Here is an 18,760-nt window from a genome sequence, read left to right on the forward strand (position 1 = left end):
CTCTTCATTTTCTCCACTCACCATAAATTATATGCAAATACCCATTCCCACAAGATAGAAAATCAACTATTATTAAGCAACTACTCTAAACAATAGCTTTCAAGAAGCCTAAGGGAGTATCACCTTTCCAACCTGAGTGCAGCCTACCTGCTTCAGGATCTCTATTGCTCCTTAGGGCTTTTTCCAAGAACTGACTACACCAATAGGGCAAGCTGATCAAGAACAGGTAACAGCTTTTATTAGACCTGTGTCCAAGCTTTGTGATACAAGGGAGACTTAGAGGAATCTGCCTCTAATGATAGCTATTTGCTATATTTTGTACAGCTTTTGTGAGGACAGAAGGGAGGACAGGCTGAGGGCAGACTTGGAGACAGATGGCAGAATTTTGCTTTTTGAAAAGTTCATTAACTCCCCCAGACAGTAGCACATCCCCTACTCAGAATCAGTTATGTAGCACTCTTCCCTTTGAAGAAAAGAAAGTATATTGATGCTGCTATTGTGAAAATTGCATGTTACAGCATGTGTGCTGTAGGTCACAGTTCCTTTTATGCAGATATTGTAGCTGACACTTTCCCCAAACTAGTTGCTGTCACCAGCATCCTCATAGCTCAACTGAATCTTTCCTTCAAACAGCTACTCAAACAGCAACCTGTATAAACCTGTATAAACAGTAACTAGAACTAAAAACATTGTACTCTTTCCTCTTAAGAGTGCAGCAAGGCCAACACAAGCATGACTGCTCAACAGCTGAGGTGATGACAATGTGAGAAACATCCTATTAATTGAAATACAGTAAATAACACACATGCACACAGACAAAATATTAGCATTTCAATGACAAACTGGCTTCCAGTCAGGCTATTCTACAGCAACTGAGGGTTTACAGGTAAATAAAGCAGCAGCATTGTGGCAGATCTGATTAGATTCTGCAGCTAGCAAGATCACCTTGAAAAACAAACAATCAAGCAAAAAACCCACCACAAAAGCATCAGAGAGCACTGAGAGAAAGGGTGAAAAAGGTGTTGAATGCAGTATATTTCCTTGCACAGTATCTGAAACTAAATCACAATGAATATCAAGTATAGAGAAGTCCTAAGGGAAGAACAGACAGGACTCTGTAGGAAGAGAAGGTTATTTCCAGCCAAGGTATAACGTCAATTAGTCCCCTGACTTTTGCAAAGGAAAGTCAAGATTAAGAACAAGAAGGACAGAGGAATATGCAATAGATTTCAAGAATCAGTTACCCAAGAAGTGCCAGAACTATGCACCATTAGGTATGTTGAATCCAGACATTTATAGAAAAGATCACCACTACACTTTTCTTTCCACACTTCACAATCTTGTTTAGTATTTTGTATCCTGTATTATTTACCTTGTCAGTTTTACTTTGAAAGACTCCAAAAAAACATGTCTGCAGAGACTATACATATTTCTGCATATGTTTTCACATATGCCAGAGAGCACAGGCTAGCTCGTCCAGTCTGATCTCATATAAGCACTCTTTTGCAAAAATCAGATTTAAAATTCTGCTTCTGTTAGATACAGACATTTTTAGTGAAATACGAAGTCAATCACTGAAGATTTTAAAAACCTTCTGAACTGCACCTGCAGTTCTCAGAAGCTTGAGGATGCTCTACTTGCAGCAATTATCAACGTTTCTCAGTTGGCAAGCCAGTGAAAGCAGAGACCCTCACACAGTGAAAACAGACTTACCTATTGCACGTCATGGATCACTGTGGACCACACTGGTCACCACTAATCTAATAATTCTACATCCGCTTTTAAAAACTAATCTCTAATGCTACCTACTTTCCCAAGCACTTTCCCAAGGGTGCTGTTTCCAATTTATAGAAATTTTTTCCTTCTTAGTGCAACATACTGTGAAGTTGAAAACCTAGTAAGTATGAAAGTAACAAATCTGTGGAAGGTAAGTGGAATTGTAGATCAGATGCATCAAAATCTTCATTAACTCATTTTCACTGTCACTAGAATCAGGCTTCTTTTTATTTACATGACATGAAGTCCTTACATTGTTCTTTTACCCACTTGCCTGCAAACAGCTGAAATAAATTTTAAGGAAACTTGAACCACTGCAAAAAGCCCACTACATATCACTACATTCTTCCTTTTATACTCTCCTCGCTCCCCTCTGCATGAAAAGCCAGTCACAGGCAAAGCTCCCTGCTGCCTAGAAGGACTTATACCTCTTGCAATACCTTTTTGCAAAAATGCAATTCAGCATTTTGACAAAAGCACTACTAATACAATTTTTAATATATCTAAGCACATAGTATGCATCACACAAATACCACACACTGCTTTAAAGCAAGTACAACCACAAAAACTGCAGCTCTACTAGTTTTTTTCTCACAGCAAAATATGCAACACAGCTTCCAGATACTGTTTTATCAACAGCAGCAAAAAATACTTGTAGAGACTCTGTGTTCCAAAGCTTCTAGTATCTTTTACTTCTGTCCTAACTGACATGATACTGAACCCTGAAGATGACAGAATATCTGTGCTACCACTGAAACTCTACTAGCATGATCTCATTCCTGTTACAAAGCAAGTCAGTGTGAATAGGGTCCTAACCTGCCACTTGTCTGGTAACACTGAGTCTAACTGCTGACTTCATTACTGAGTCTTTAGCTGCATGAAGATACAGGGGAGACATGATCAGAAAAGCTCTTCCATCCACTTACCTATAGGGGAATTTTTTTCCTTGCTAACAGGAAGTACTATTTACACAAAGCAACATGAGCTCTACACCTCAACTGGTATATTTGTTTTGGTTATAAACACTGATGATGAGACTGTATAAGCTAGGACATTGCCACAATCCTCTTATAAACGTTTTTTATGATAAAATGTATTACAGGTCTACTAAATGAAATAATGCAGACAGACATCCACAAAAGATTTGACCTGACATCACATAATGTCTGAAATACAGAATACTGTTGAGAAAAATTAATGTAGGACAACATATTCTAAGTGACACTGGTTAAATTCTAAACAACTTTAAATAGTCACGCCCAAACAAGGATCTATTGCAGTTCACACCAGGATTGACCAAAAAGCCTGAAAGAAGAAGAGTAATTACACAAATCTAAGACTGAGGGAGCAAAAAAACCCCAAAACAAAAACCACACACCAATTGGCAACAAAAGTGTGTAACTTAAAGCAATCTACAGCTTTTGGTAAATTAGACAAACAGTGAGACTTTACTTTTGTTTCTACCAAAACATTACTACAAATTAAAATATGGTTCAAGAAATTATGCATAATGGTGGGAAACAAGTGGACAAAGAACTGAAGCTATTCTACACCTGAATATACAAAACCAGAAAGTATCAGCTAGAATAAGTAAAGTCTTACTGCCACTAGTACTGTGCAACCTTTAAGAACAAAACCAAAACAGTTTCAGGTGAAAATTAAGACACTGAACTCCTGTGAAAACATCTAATCATCTGGCTAGATTAAGCTCCTGAAATCTGTTTATTAAAGAATCTGACTGATTTAGCTTTGTGGTATCAGAGAATACAGAACTCGAAAAATTAGGGTCACCTGCAATTCAGCACAAGTCTTACTGGATTTAAGAATTACTGAGTGGTGTATGTCATGTGTTCGGCTAAATTATAATAAGGTCACAGGCTATCATGGAGAAAACCAACACAAACATCTATGCCCTACATCAACAAAGTCCGCTTAAGAAATTACAGGATTCAGAAAGCAACATAGCACTCTAGGGTATCTATGAATTAATCTTTTCATATACAAATGGAATCTGAGAGGCTTTCCAAGCAGATACCACATGATATAGTATAAGATACCCTCCCCAGCTGTCCAAGTATTCAGTCTCAGCTTTTACCTCTCTGCCAAACATAGCCCTTTTAGTACAGAAACAGGAAGATCTTCCAAAATCTATGAATCTAAGATTCACTGTCCAAATTTAATACACTTGTCTTCAAGTGAAAGTATAGAGTCCATCTGTCACAGCACTACCAAAACTAGCTGGCTGCAACAAGGCTTTACCACCCTATACCAAGTTAACTTCAGTAAGCAGTTCCTGCGCCTTGCCCTGGCACAGCTACCAACCCCCCACAAGGTTTCAAAAGTTCATCTACTGTCCGTGCTGTTTCTTCATCCTTTTCAAGCCAGTCCACCCTGCTTCTCGTCTCTGCTGTGTCTGGGACGCTCTCTCTCCTCCCTCTGCTTCTTCCAGGTCTCTCTTCATTACCTGCTCCTCTTCCATACACCCCTTAGAGCTATTTAACTGCTTAGCAGGAACCAGCCACAGCTGCACCTGATCCACATCAGCCAACCCATCCCCCTGAAGCCAGTCCACAGCTGTATATTAATGTTAATTAACCCAGCTTCATTACCCTATAATTCCTCTACATCCATCTATTTATCTGTGCAATTAAGGAGGAATAAAGTCCTTTATTTCACATTGAGAGAAGGTCATTGCTTTCATCAGACAGGTGTTTTGTAGTTTTAGAGATAAAGCTAACTTGCTGCTACTTCTCAACACTGAGATTTTGCTAGACAGTTTAAGTTAAGATAGGCTTGGCCTGAAAGGTTTTGTAAATCATTATGATAGTCACACAAGCCAAAAAATCTGAAACTGAAATGTATTTTTTATTGCTTACAATTTAAACATTGACAACCTGGGGTCTCCTAAGGATTTATCTGCAAAATGCAAAGGGAAGAAAATGAACAGCTAGGCAGTTGTATTTAGTATATACTTTCCATGGCACACTGGTGTTTCAGAGGGTTGACAAAGATGGAGCAACTGCACCTGACATCTTGTATCTGAAAGAGAACATAATAAGGGGCAATTAACAGGTATTTGCACAGCTTTTCCATTGGCCTCCTCCCACTTAATATCCAACACTGAAAATGTTTACCTTCTCCAGGTTCTCCAACACCTACTTGTGACAGCCTCTGCTTCAAAGGCTAGAGTGCAACACACCCTGGAAGTCCCAGCATATTCCAAAAGAAAAAAGCAACTCATCAGGTCATATACTAAGATGGGCCTGAATATATGTCCTCAAACTATTCCTCAGAGAGTACCTAAAAAGAGAATGTAGGCAAAAGCAGGGTAGCTCAGCTACAAAAAATTTAAGATACAAAGAAACACTGATTCAGAACAACAAAAATAAACCTAGAAGCCTCAGCCTCACCTTCCAGTACAGGTGGCACTTCCCATTATGCACTAACCCCATCCAGGAGTGGCTTGCAGGAAGTTTAATTATTATCATGTGATTCCAATCAATATTCAACAACAGTTCATAAACTCTGTACACTGCTACATCAGGGTGACTGCCACAAATAACGGCAACCCAGAACAATAACAGATGGTGTGTCTTCGTAAACTGCAGTAAACAAATTCTCATACCTTATATGCTCATACCTATTTAAGACCTGGACTTCTGTCTAAAAACGGACTGTCAGACTAAAGTGACCAACAGCATCCTGTCTCTATTAACTAATTGTACATATGTGTGGATATAGAAACAATATACTCAATTTATGAAACTCCACTGTATGCCAGTTTCCACTAATATACGCTTAGAAGTTTGTCAGATAATTTAAATAATTTAATAAAACATCTACTTTCCAACACTATTATTACCTTTAAGGAATTGAAATATTTGCCTGAAGAACAAAAGAAAAACCATTCATATGCCTTGAAGTGCCACTAGATGCTGTCAGACTGTCTTATAACAATCAAGCATGTAATGAGCAGGACAAAACTCAGATTAAGCCTCAGCAGTACAGTAAAATGTTTGCCCACCTAACAGGTTAACTTTGACACTCAAATACATACAGCCATATTAAAGAAACCCTAACTTACAGCACCATAGTAATTGGGAGGTATTTAAAAACCATGTTCTCTGGTCACACTTTTAGCTTTACAGAAGATTACATATCTCCCTAATCAGGAAGGAATACCACTAGACCAAAACAGTAAGGAAACTGACTTAGAAGTATGCTTTCAGATTATGAAATCTGAGGGAGGAAAACATTGCCAAAGGCTTTAAAGAATCACACTCAACATTCATCCATTGAAAAGAAGGAATATATTAAAAATAGTAATAATTCTAACTGAATATGACATTGGCAAATAATGTTTCCATCTGAGAGAAGACTAGGTAAGTCATACTTCAACGACTTACCTGTGCAGCAGAGTGCAAAACGTAGAGTTAAAAAAACCTAGTAAAAAAAAACTGATCAAAGGGGGTGATATTAAGGCTTTTTTTTTCATCTCCTGTTTTTAAGTTAATTAAACAAGCTGATTAATCTTCAACCTATCACAAGAAGTAAAGTTTATATTGAAATGACAGATCTCGTTCAACCTTTAAGGCAGATAATTCAAATGGCTAAGAGAAAATCCAAACACATAAAATCAACAGGCATTTCCAAGCACAAACACTCCTTTCCAAAAAAACAAATGAGGCACTTAGTAAAAAACGTACTAGGTTACAAAGATGCCAAAGTTACTTTCCTGGGATAACAGGATGGTTTTTTTCTACAGAGAACTTCTTTGAAGATCATAGTAAGCCATTTTCTTCACACTGCAGTAAACAAACCCTACTCCAAGTATTAGTTATTTGTAGATATTAATAAAAGCATTAACATGAAACTCTAATCTTCTGTAGCAGTAGTTTGTGTTTACGTTGTGTAGAGCTGCATCAGCACTCTTTCAAACCTCATCATCAAATGGTATGCAAAGATTACAGTAGAGAACTTAAGATCTAGCTCATAACCCAACAAACTGCCCATCAACTCCATGTCTTGAAGAAGCCAACCATTACAGCCAGCAAAACAGTCTGAAGCCAAAAAACTTGTCACAATCTATACTCTGATAAAGATTCATAAATGGTTACTGATTACTACATTTAGAAGAACAGACTGAAATATCATATTTCAATTACAAAAGCTATTTAAATATAAATTTGTTTTGCAAAAGAATCTGAAGTCATACACCTATCTGGAGTGCAATTTTTTGATCTTGGAAGCTGCCACATGAAAATACTGTTGCTTAACAGACCATTTTTATGAATAAGCCATGCCAATTTCAAAAGCATTTGGTCATATAAAAGGGCTACTTTGTTGTTTCAACAGACTGCCATGCTGATTAAAGAAGTCTAGGCTCTGACCCACCAAAACAACTATGCTCACCTTCGCACACAGTGTCATTTGAAACCTCTCAAACACTGGAAGGTAAGCATTCATTGAGCACTGCATAAAACTGTTCCCCAAAAAATCTCTTAGCAAAGCATCTTGATAGAAATGACCACTATTTAAAAGAGAAGACGACATTTTAAAATAATGTCCTGGTAATACATTTCAAGAATAAAGACTGTAAGTGTTAATGGAAGGGAAAAGTTTGGAGCAGATAATTCTTCAGAGACACTATTCTACCTAATCTGGCTGGGACCTCTGCAATAGTGGGAAACAGAAGTATGAAAAGAATTTAGGTTGATGTAGTCTGCTTAATATATTAATAGCCCTAACAAATTTTAAAGGAGAGTTACCGTAATAGGAAGGTAATGTTGAAAATACAATAAATCACCATAAGACACAGTTATTATTTCAGAGGGGGGGGGAAAACCCCAAATATATATATACACACACACACAAAAAGCCCTGGCTAAGCCTGACAATGCCATGCTCTAATAGCCTATGAGAATTTGACTTTTTTTTTTCCAGGGACTTTTCCTTATATTACTGTAAGGCACAAGTAGGCTGTTAAAAAAGACTCTGCTATCTAGTTGGCAGTTGTTTGCCTTATGTTTGAGACCAGTTTTGGAAGATACATGTCCTATCTTCAAAATATAATCAAGAAGATTAACTCTGAAGAAGAATCAAAATTAATTGATTTTTTTTCTTCAGCTTTCTGGACGTACATAGTCATTAAGTTCATGGTATACAAAGAAGTGTTTTAAAGTTTGGGGAGACATATGTACAGTTCACATAAAATAATCTCAAAACACCAGAAACAAAGCTCAGCTCTGAGACTTTACCTCCTTCATATCTGATCACTACCACCAGTTCCTTACTTTTCTGCAGTAAACCTGTAACAGTTAATCCATGAGTAATGAGGAAATTAGATCTGTGTTATATTAGCAAAAATATAACCAATAGTCTCAAGGAAATAGAAGCACAGAGAACAACTCTACATCGTTAGAAAGTTTTGACTCTTCATTAGAGAATAAAGGTATTTTATCCACAAGACTGATTTTGTTTCTACAGAAATTAATTTCTCACATACAGAGCAGTGTTGACCCAAACATTTCAGTTAATGCAAATGCTCTTTTCTAAATTTGACAACCTTACCCATACAGTGTTATTTCCTGCCAATAGTTTCCAGGACTCTAATTCCAAATTCAGGTAGGGATTAAAGCTAATGAAAGGATTTGTAAGAACCTGCATATCAGCCAGTTACCCTCTAACCTCCTTTACCACTAAGCAAAGCACTTAACTTGTAAGCACCTTCAGGACCAGAGACTATTTAAGGCCTCCTTCCACTCCTACTCCTCCCCACCTGCTGCCACCCCGAGCCTCAAAACAGATCAGAAACAGGAAACCACAAAAAAAAAAATCTCTAAGAACCTAAAGTCAGCCTATGGCCCAAATAGCTATATATGTAAACAAGCCATTGAGAATTCATTTCACACAAACAGATCTAGGCCAGCTCACAAGAAAACAAAAGCCATCTGTAATGGCAAGAGTCTAGATCACATTCTACACTGTCAGTCATCACATGAAGCACACCAATATTAAGAGGTTTCTGTGCACCATGGATGAGAGCTCACACTAACAAACACTAAAGGACTTCCTATGCCAGCAGTTCTAGGAGGCAAAAAGAACAGTTTCGGGTGAAGAGCAGAGAAACAGCTACACAAAAGTGGCTGTACGTAGATGGAGTGTACAAAGGCTGGACAGCACAGTCAAGAGCTGTAAATTAAATTCCTGCAGGATCACTAAAAAAAATATGAACATCAAATTTATACTTTCCTTCCAGAAGAATGTGCTAAGCAAGTTATACCTTGCAATTTTTCACCATAATGAATTAAAGAATATTTGCCAGTTGAAGTATTCACAGCTTGTCTTTTAAAGCAGGAAGCAGCTTCAATATTCAGTCACACAACAAACCAGTTATTTCCTACAGCGCTGCTGAGCAGAATCCATAAGGTGCAAAAAATAAGGTTCTAGACCAAACAAACAGCTAACTTTGTGCACGCTGTGTTCAGTCCTTTCACGCAATTTAGTTAGACCTTAGCAACCTTCCACAAGCTTACCTGTAAGATGTCAGAAAGGGAAGTTAGGAGGGAGAAAAATCACCTCCTTCCCCTTTTTTGCTTCTTAATTAATCTAACACATAATCTAACTTAGCCACCTGCAAAAAAAGTTTTCCCATTTGAAATACCAGTAATTCCTTGGCTTCATACAAATTTTTCAGGAAGCTCCAATATGAGAAACTTGGAGAAAGATTTTTATCTTTCAAATATAGTGTTTTCTGAACTAAGTTTTTAGCTTTCCACATTAAAAAGGAATTTCTCACTTGTATATTTTATGATGGCAAAAATGTACTAGTTCTACAGAAATCCATACAGCTTTTCTAGGAAAAAAATATTAGATAAAATAGATATTAAAACACAGGTATTACTAAAACATTTCACATCCTCATCTACCAAACCTATTTTTATTACTTTGCAAGTTTATTACCTTTTTCAGCCTATCAACGTGACTGTGCTCCTTGTTTCATGCCTTCTGTACCAAAACTCCTGCAAGTACTTCAGTAGTCAGCATCCCTTTCTGAGTTTTCCCTGCAATGCTGCCCTCCAACTGATTTGCTTTAGGGAAGTGAGATGAGCCTGAGTTTGCAGGTTGTCTTTCAGTGTCCAGCTACAGTAATCTACTTGAAGAGTTTCAAGAGCTATATGAAACAAACATTACTTCTAGCACTCTAAGCAACAGACCAACAACCCAAAGAATAATTTGCTTTAAAAAAAGAAAAGCCTATCCACACAGTGGATTAATTGTTTAGTTGAACATCGCTATTATACCCAGATTATTCTCTGGATCTTCTCCTTTCCACTAGCTACCAGCACTTCCCACATTAGAAATATGAATGCATACAAAATTACTCCTCTTAATCTTCTTCCATTTTTTCACCTTTAAGCACCTTCTCAATACTCGTGTCTTTAACTATTTACTATTCCTGCAGCCTGCTTTAGGAAGAGATTTACAGAAAACATATCGCAGTTAAAAGCCTATGCACAAGTGACAGAGATTAGTCATTGCTTTATGCTGGAAACCCAACAGAAGAGAATATTAAGTAGATAGGCATGCAGGGAAAACTCCTCAAGCCTGTCTGGAAGTTTTATAACTACAAATGACTACAAATAGAACTCTTACCATAGGTTAGTCTAATTCCTAGCACAGATGCAGAACTTACTCTATTAAGTATCCAATTATTTAAGAAGCATAGTTTATATTAGTTCCATGGTAGGGGGTGGAGGGGAAAGCTGGCAGTTTTGTTCAGACAGATGTGACTGTACTATAGCTCTTGTCAGGTCAGAAACACTGACAATCTAATAATCACTCGAGTACCTACACCTTTCAGTGAAGATGTTGCTGAAAATGAAGCTGTAAACAACCATTCTTCCAAACTCTTTGAGAGGAAGATCACTTCTTGATATGAGACCAAATATGCTTATAATGAAGGCATTAACAGCAAATACTAAGACTACACTAACACCTGCAACTAAAGCAACACTAAAGCGGTTTCCTTCTTGAAAGCACAATTCCCTCTTCGGTACCATGTGTTCAGAAAATAGCAGAATGTTTTAGGAATTGTTCCCACACACAAGAATATAAAAATTAACTGTTTTGACAAAGGAATGCTAGAATACTCTTTTCAAAGCTGTGCTCTGCCCCCCCTCCCCCATTCTTTTGCATTTATAGTAAAATAATCACAGAACTCATTAATGTAATTATCTCCATTACACAAATGTTAACAGTAACTTGGTCAGAGCCTTAGAAATACTGAATTTCCAATATTTGATATCTTCTGAATTACAAAAAGGTTTGCTCAATCAAGCCACGTCTATACACTACTGCCAGTCAGTGCACTCAACCAACCAAGAATTACTAAACAGGATGGAAGAGAAGGAATTAAAAATAAGCTACCCTGAAAAAATATGTTGGTTTTAACAAAAATGGTTGTCAACTTTGTTCTTCATTCATTCTCTGTTTCTCTTACAGACGGGCACTTAAACTATATATAGAAAAGGAACAGAATCTGAAGTATTTTGGAAAGAAAAATCTGAAAAGAGAGGCAACAAGAAAGGACAGAAGCACAAAGAGAAGCATACTCCCTCTTTAAGAGAGTCCAAGTGAACAGAAGTCATCTCTGATGCCAATGAGCAGCAGGAAAGCAAAACTAATTCCTTTAATAATCAAACATTGCTTTATTTCATAATCCTCAGTGCAGTATTTCATGTGTGTCCCCGTTGTCCCCACCCGTAGGGCTACTCCATATAATGATTCTCATCCTCAAGACAACAAACACGATCATGTGTTAACACCCTGATGAAAAAAAGCAGAGCACGAGGAGGAGAGCACACCAAAACAGGGCTCCAGGAATCAACGCAGCCATGCCGGTCTCTACGAGGAAGACCCTCCTTAGCCAATTCCAACCGATGAAAAAGTTTCAAGGGCTCGGCAGCTCGCGGCTGACGGGAGGCACGCGAGACGCCAGGGCACGGCAGCAGGCACCGCGCCTCCAGCCAGCCGCACCGACACCAGGCAGAGCTGGCAGGCGGCTCCGTGAGAAACGCTCGCTCCGTAGGGGAATTTCTACACCAACTAAACCGGGGAATCTACAGCGCCAGGCAAGTTCCACCATTGCCACTTCTCCGTATCGCCTACAACTTCACCTGACGTTAGTCCCTGCTCGCAAAACGCTAGTTTCTCTCTGCCAGACGAACGTAAACAACCGGGACGGCGCCCTTCCGCGACCCCCCCGACCCTCCTCACGCGTCCGTTCCCACGGCAGAGCAGCAGGGCCGCCGGCAGCGGCGCCGGCTCTCCGGGGGCAAGCGGCCCGCCAGCGCCGCGCCAACGCCCCGCACCCGGAACCGAGAGCGAGAGGCTATGGGGCGGCCGCCTCGGCTCGGCCCCAGCCTGGCTTCTCCGCGCCGCCGCGCCCAGCCCGGGCCGCCGCCCACCTTCAGCTTAGGGTCCCGCCGGAGCCAGGGCAGGCGCAGGGCCCTCCCGCCAGGCCCGCGACGACCCAGGAGGCGGGGGGACGACGACGACGGGGATGGAAAGCGCACCGAGAGCTGCAGCGCCAAGGCCGACCCCGCAGAGAGAGGCGCTCGCCCGGCCGCCCTCCCCGCCCAAGCGGGCGGCAAGCGACGGGGCCACCCGCGAAACCGCGCCGCCGCCCGGCAGCATGAGGGGAGCGGGTGGCCACCCCCGGGCCTACTTCTTGCCGCAGCGCGGGGCGGCCGGTGGGCAGCCCCGGCCCCGCTGTCCGGACTCACCAGGTGGCTGCTGGTGCTGGCCATGGGCCCCGCCCGGCCGGCGCGGCCCGCGCTCCGGTCGCCCTTTAAGATCCCAGCGCACGGCCGCCGAGCCCGAGCCAATGGGGCGCCCGCATCCTCCGTCCGTGACGTCACCCACAACAATACCCCCCCAGCAGTGGGCGGGACTTCCGCGCAGCCCACCCGGTCATTGGAGGCGCCACCCGCTACTCACGCGAGGGCCCCGGCGGAGCGTCGCTCGTCAGCCCCAGCGGCCGCGGCCGGGTCGCGCGTGCGCGGTCGGCTTTGCGCTCCCGTCCGGAGGGGGCGGGCAGGGCGGCGCGGCCTCCGCCCCGCGCCCGTGCCCGGGCTCGTGCCACGACGCAAGAGCGCCGCGAGCGCGGCGGCGCGGTGACGTCAGGGCGGCCGGGCGGGGTTGGGGGCCGGCCGGGCCTGAGCACTGGCCTGGTGGCCGCGGCAACCGAACCCAGCTGGGGAAGGGCCATTGGGAGCTCCCGGCCCCCGCCACGGCCGCGGGCTCAGGTGCGTCGGAAACGCCGCGTCGGCGCGGGCGTTCGCAGCGGAGTCCCGCCTGCTCGGGGAGAAGCGCCCGTGCCCCTGTCCCCTGCGTCGGGACTCACCGGGTCCGAGCGCTGCTCTCGGCGCACGGCCGCGCTTTGCAGGCCGGGAGCTGAATCGCCGTCGGCCGCGGTCACGAGCGTTCTCCAGGTACGCGGGGGGGCGCGGCCCTGCCCACCGGCCGCCGCGGGCGCTGCCGGGCTGGGGCCGCCGCGCTTTGAAGCAAACGAATTTCTCAAAGGATTTTTGAATTGTGAGGGATTACTCAAAAAGACGATGCAGGAAAGGATCATCTATATCACTGAACTGCATCGGAACCCGCAACACCGGCACTCGGCGCCGAGCGGGGGATGGGGCGCAGGGCCAGGGCAGCCGCAGGGTCCTGCTCTTGAACTGCTTTCTCTGGAAAGATTTTTGCAATAGCCAAGTAAGTAAATCGGCTTTCCTGCATGATGATTTTCACTTCCTTTTCCTCAGCAGGCGAGTAGATCAATTGATCATAACCAGTTGTTGGGTGAATGTGTACGTGGGGGTGTGGGTTTTTAGGTATACCGTTTGTTTTTTTTTCAGACTGTATCAAAATTGGTGGCCTCCCTCATAGCGTCTCCTTCCCCAGATTCTTTCCAACTGATACGTGTCTTCCTGAAGGTATCATACCTAGACTTTGATACACTATTCAACTGCGAACTCATTTATTAAAAGTAGAACCAAATAAGTACTTCCTACCATTCTCAAATTACATGTCTCTCTTTATGTGCTATAGTAGTATTTGTCCATTTACAGTATCATCTCACTGTTAATTCATTATTTACATTGCAGTACTCTGCAACTCTCAAATCCTATTTCAATCTATTAAATAATAATATATTATTTAATAATATATTATTAAATAATAAACTATTATTTCCCAGTTTACAGTGATGCTTTTCCTTTCTCTTTTGAAGTGCAATCCTTTGCACTTTATGAAAATTCACGTTATTTAGACTGCACTCAGAATTTGTCAAAAAAATTTTTCTCCTCTTTTTCATCTCCCAACATGACTAAAATCCTTCCCAGAACAATGTCACAAATCTTGTATGCATAGTTCCTATTTCATCACCAAAATTAATGAAAATACTGAATAGGGCCAAGACTGAGCCAGGATAGGCTCCTGGAACACCACCTGAAATGCCATTTAATGAGGAACTAATAATGATTAATCCAGTGCATTTTCAAAAAGTCTAATTGTTCATTCGTAAGTCTAGCTGGTATCATTTAAGCTAACTAGCTTCCTTAGTATTCCTTTAAAATCGAACTCTGTCAAAAATACTAACCAAAGTCAAATTATTATCTGCTTCTTCCCCATTATCATCAAGTAAATTCTGTAGTCAAAGACAGAAGTTGATTCATCAATTTATATTGTTTCTCACTTTTTAATCCTTTAGATATTTTAAAAATATGTATTTTTATGCCAGAATCCTTTTAAAGAATGAAGTCATGCTAATTGGTTTATCATTATTTTGGGCTGTATTTTTCCTACATTTGAAGAGGAGACTGTTAATCTTTCAGAAGTCCTCTAGGTTTCTTGTTCAGCACAGCTTCTCAGAAATGACTTTCAACATGGCAGAGACTGCTTCAGGTAGTTTTTGCGGTTCACTTGAGGTTTTTTTGTTGTTCTTTTTTTTGCAAAAAATATTTTAGGGCAAATGCTGCCTGGCCCTGCAGAATTTAACACTGCTAAGGGTTTTAACTCAAATTCTGTGTGCTACTATCATCTTGTTAAAAAGAATCATATTAATTATCTTCGTTGCTAAACTTTATTGTTCTACTGAAACAAAAAGAGGGTGCTGTATCCTTCAATCGATTACACATCATCTGTTATTCGCTCCCTTTCCCATTCAGTAATGGGCCCCTGCTTTCCCTTTCCTCTCACTGCTGACAAGCTCATAGATTTTATTGTTGCCCCCTTTTCTACTTAATTTTAGTTGCTCAGTTTGTGTTCAACTGAACAAGAGATAAAAATCTACTGTACAAGTTTTCCAGGAGGTCTCTGGACTCCTGAACTCGGCTAGGTGAAGCCATTGCACTCTGCAGCATTGTCTTCATCTCAAAAGGATGACACAGCAAAGCTGCTCTTTACAGCATCAATGAAGGTTTTCCATGCTGAAAGGCTTTAATTGATATATGTGGTATTTCGTGGAACAGCTTTAGTTGGTACTGTGTGCTTTACTACCTCTCTTCTGAAGGCACCATTCTTTGTTTTGCTTAAAGGAAAATGCTATGGTCTGTCTGATGTTAAGCAGCAGAACCTAGCAAATTGCATATAGTGATTGCCTGGTGTGCGTTTGCCTTAGTTCAAGCATGGTGATACACACGTATAGTCTGTATGGCTGATCCACAGCCCAGATAAGCAGAGATGCAAATGAATCAGAATATCATGCCTGCCTAAGTTAGCCCTGCTGGAAAAAGAAGTAAGTCTGAACCAAACTGTTTTGACGTATACAGCTTAGTTGAGTAGTCATGTAGTATTATTATGTCTGCCCTTTTTCATACCTTCCTTTTTTTTGTGTTCACAACTCTTAGCTGTGTAACATTTGAAATATGTTTGAAATTGAAAAACAAATTTAATAGGAAATAAACTTTCCTCTTTGCAGTCCATAAATGTTATTAGTTCTGTGGCAAGCCTGATACTTTCTGAGCCTTATAAAAATATGCAAGGACATAAACAAACATAAATCTGACTGTTCAGTCAGCTGTGTGGACTGTTAAGATACTGTCTAGTTACAGAGCCAAAACTGTGAACAGATGAGAGAGAAGTTTTGCCAGATCGAACTGAAAAGAATCTGTCTTTTGGCCAGGAGGTTCTGTTTGAATTCACCTATATGAAAAACAGCAAAGTGACGAAATATTCAGTAGCCATAAACAGCGTTACAGCATTAATGCCCTAAGAGATGCAAAAGCTTTTTGCTATTTGGCAGAGTTTCTCCTACTTTCCTTACAATAATTCAGCATCGATGTTTTCCCAGAAGTCTATTTCCTGCAATCCCAGTTTATTTACAAAATTTAAAAAATATATATGCAACAAATTTCTGCCTACCCTTTATTGATAAGGGGATCTTATACTTCTGCCTACTAACATTACAAGTTTCTTCCAGCAGCGCTCAGAAAACATCTTTGTAATTCCCCAAGAACCAAATCCAAGTGCAAATATATTCCTCTGCAGTCCTGGGTACTGATCTTCTCCAGTCACGTGATCTCTAAAATGAGACAGCTTGGAAAAAGCCTACTTTTAATTTTAAGTATGCCCAAACCATTACTCTTGTCAAAAAAGTAAACTGGTGTTTTACAGTTGCAGTTAATTTTGCAGTTAAAAGTGCAGCATTTTTTCTATATGGGGCATGGGTTTGCATTGCACAGTACGAGCAGTAGAAGCTGTGGAGGCCACGTTAACAGAGAATCTCTACTACTTTTGGAACATAATTTTATTTTACGAAAAAATACTATCTTTGGAAAGTAAAAAGAAGTGAGCAGCAATCCATATAAAGAAAGTTAGAATATGAGGGTATTTCTACACAAAATGCAGAGGAAAAATGAAATCAACAGAAGTAACAGCAATGTGAACGTTAATTCCCAGTGGAGGTGTGACTGATGCAGCCTTTCACCAAGAACAGAAATGGGAGAGGGAACTCTTGGGCACTTTAAAATCTAGACAATTAAATCAGGTGTCTGAAAGGCCTTTCCCTTTTTTGCTCTGTCTGTGGAGATCCTATTTTAAGCATCATTTAAATCCCATTTTGGTAGTCCCCAGACGTGAATGTGGAGATATAATTACCTTCATAGGTCAACGCGCATTTTAAAGCCGTGTAGACATTTTGCTCCAGCTACTCAGCTACTTTTAGTACAAAACGTTTTGAGAACCTCATTTCTGTGTCTGATCGGGAGCATTCCTCTACACTCAGTCTGATCTTACTTCACAGAAGACACGTTTTGTGAATCTTCCTGACCTACCTATTTGGTGTACAGCGGCTCAAGCCGAGGTTTACACAGTGACTGCGTTTAAACTGCAAAACCCTCCAGCCCACAGCCCTGCACCTTTGCCTTTCTGCCGGAGCCCGCTGTCCGCCGGGGCCTGTTGCCCACCAGGGCCCACTGCCCGCCGGGGCTCGTTGCCCACCGGGGCCCGCTGCCCGCCGGGGCTCGTTGCCCACCGGGGCCCGCTGTCCGCCGGGGCCTGTTACCCACCGGGGCCCGCTGTCCGCCGGGGCCTGTTGCCCACCGGGGCCCGCTGCCTGCCAGGGCTCGTTGCCCACCGGGGCCCGCTGCCCGCCGGGGCCCGGCTGGCCGCAGCGCACGAAGGCAGCCGGAAGGGGGCGCCCGTTCCCAGCGGCGGCGGCGGGCTGCTGCTCTCCGCGGCCCCGCCGAGCGGCTGCAATGGCGATATTTTTGACTTGTCCGTACCTTCGCTGTCCGCCTGGGGGCAGATGTTCCCTTTCCAAGCTGAGGGCGATGGCGCGGGCGGGCCGGCAGGGGGCGGTGGCGCGCCGCGGGAGCACGGCTCGGCCCCGCAGGGCGCGGCGCTGCTGACAGGGCTCGCGGGCGCTGCAGACCCCAGTGCCCCGGCCCGGCCGGGGGTCCCGGAGCGGTGGGGGTGCCGGCGGGACGGGGCGGTAGGGCTGGGCGCAGGGCTAGGCGCGGCCAGAGGGCTGGAGCTGCAGCATCCGCCGGGGGGGGGGGCTACCCGCAGCGCAACCTACCTACAGCCCGGAGCCGTGGAGCCCCCCGGGGCCACCGCCGAGGGCAAACCGCGTCGCTCGGGCCTAAGCGGAGGCGGCGCGGCGCCCCCAGGCCCTGAGGCCGAGCGGGCCGCGCGGAGCCCCTGACCGGTGACAGCGGGGAGAGGCGCTTCGGTGCCCGCCGCAAAGGGGCGCAGTCACGTAGCCGCCGGGCCTCAGGCGGAGAGGCAGGTGCATTTTTAACAGCCAGTTTGCACCTGCAAGCAGCTGTATCGCAGCAGTGGGAAAACTGACTGTCGCAAACATCAGAATACCCGAGACGGGCACGCTATGGACAAAGCCTGGGCGTCTCCTCGGCTCCCTACACAAGTTCCATCAGATTGGCAGGCGGCTTCCATGTCACTGGACTACCTGGCCCCAGAAATCCTGCTAGGCTGGCTGCATTTGTTTCCTCAGAGCTGGTCTGAGATTTCCCAGCCAGGAAAGAATGCATCCTGTCTTATCCCTCCCACAGAACGCCGATTAAATAACTAACTTCATCCTTATCTCCAGCAGACAAAAAACTTCAGTTTGGTGGTAGCAGCAGCGCAGAGTTTTAGGACATGAAGGCAAGGTCAGTAATCTTCCAATGGCATATATGATCTTCAGCTGTTTAAAGAAGATAACCGGTATTAGGAATCAAAAAGCTGTATTACTTACGTGTTGGCACTGGTGCACCTACTCCTGTGGTATATTGAGCTGTGGGAACCACTGTGCAAGCTATTGAAAACCGTAATCTCGTTATAAAGATGGGTATCCACTTGTGCACACTGACACGAGGTGAGGCATGCTATTGATTTATGTGAAAGCGTTCCTAATTTTTTTTTCTCTAGTACTGTGAATCTCATTCTCAATTTATCTGTTGTCTGGTTTTGGATGTAAAAGTAT

General features: G+C 43.0%; 1 protein-coding gene and 1 long non-coding RNA gene across 8 annotated transcripts in view; one reads left to right on the plus strand and one right to left on the minus strand.

Annotated features, from left to right (window-relative positions):
• Positions 1-13,419, minus strand: part of PDPK1 (3-phosphoinositide dependent protein kinase 1) — a 35,644-nt gene extending 22,225 nt beyond the window's left edge. Inside the window, exons 1-2 of one of the 6 annotated variants that reach the window (XM_055709016.1) lie at positions 12,564-12,704; positions 4,753-4,815 (exon numbers count right to left, since the gene is read on the minus strand). In XM_055709016.1, the coding sequence (XP_055564991.1) occupies positions 4,753-4,815; positions 12,564-12,587 (87 nt within the window). In that variant the 5' untranslated portion in view covers positions 12,588-12,704. Of the gene's footprint in view, positions 1-4,652; positions 4,816-12,245; positions 12,459-12,563; positions 12,803-13,183 lie in introns of those variants that run through there. The other 5 variants (XM_055709015.1, XM_055709019.1, XM_055709018.1 and 2 more) reach the window with 5 other exon arrangements.
• On the plus strand, positions 13,133-16,459 carry LOC106631451 (uncharacterized). Of its 2 annotated transcripts, none has more exons than XR_008732023.1 (2): positions 13,133-13,271; positions 13,692-16,459. It is a non-coding gene; the product is annotated as an uncharacterized LOC106631451 (long non-coding RNA). The 2 variants fall into 2 exon arrangements; XR_003561919.2 differs by lacking the exon at positions 13,133-13,271 and adding an exon at positions 13,411-13,548.
• Positions 16,460-18,760: the final 2,301 nt, after the last annotated feature.

Source organism: Falco cherrug, chromosome 4 (assembly GCF_023634085.1).
Source record: "Falco cherrug isolate bFalChe1 chromosome 4, bFalChe1.pri, whole genome shotgun sequence".
Taxonomy (NCBI): domain Eukaryota; kingdom Metazoa; phylum Chordata; class Aves; order Falconiformes; family Falconidae; genus Falco; species Falco cherrug.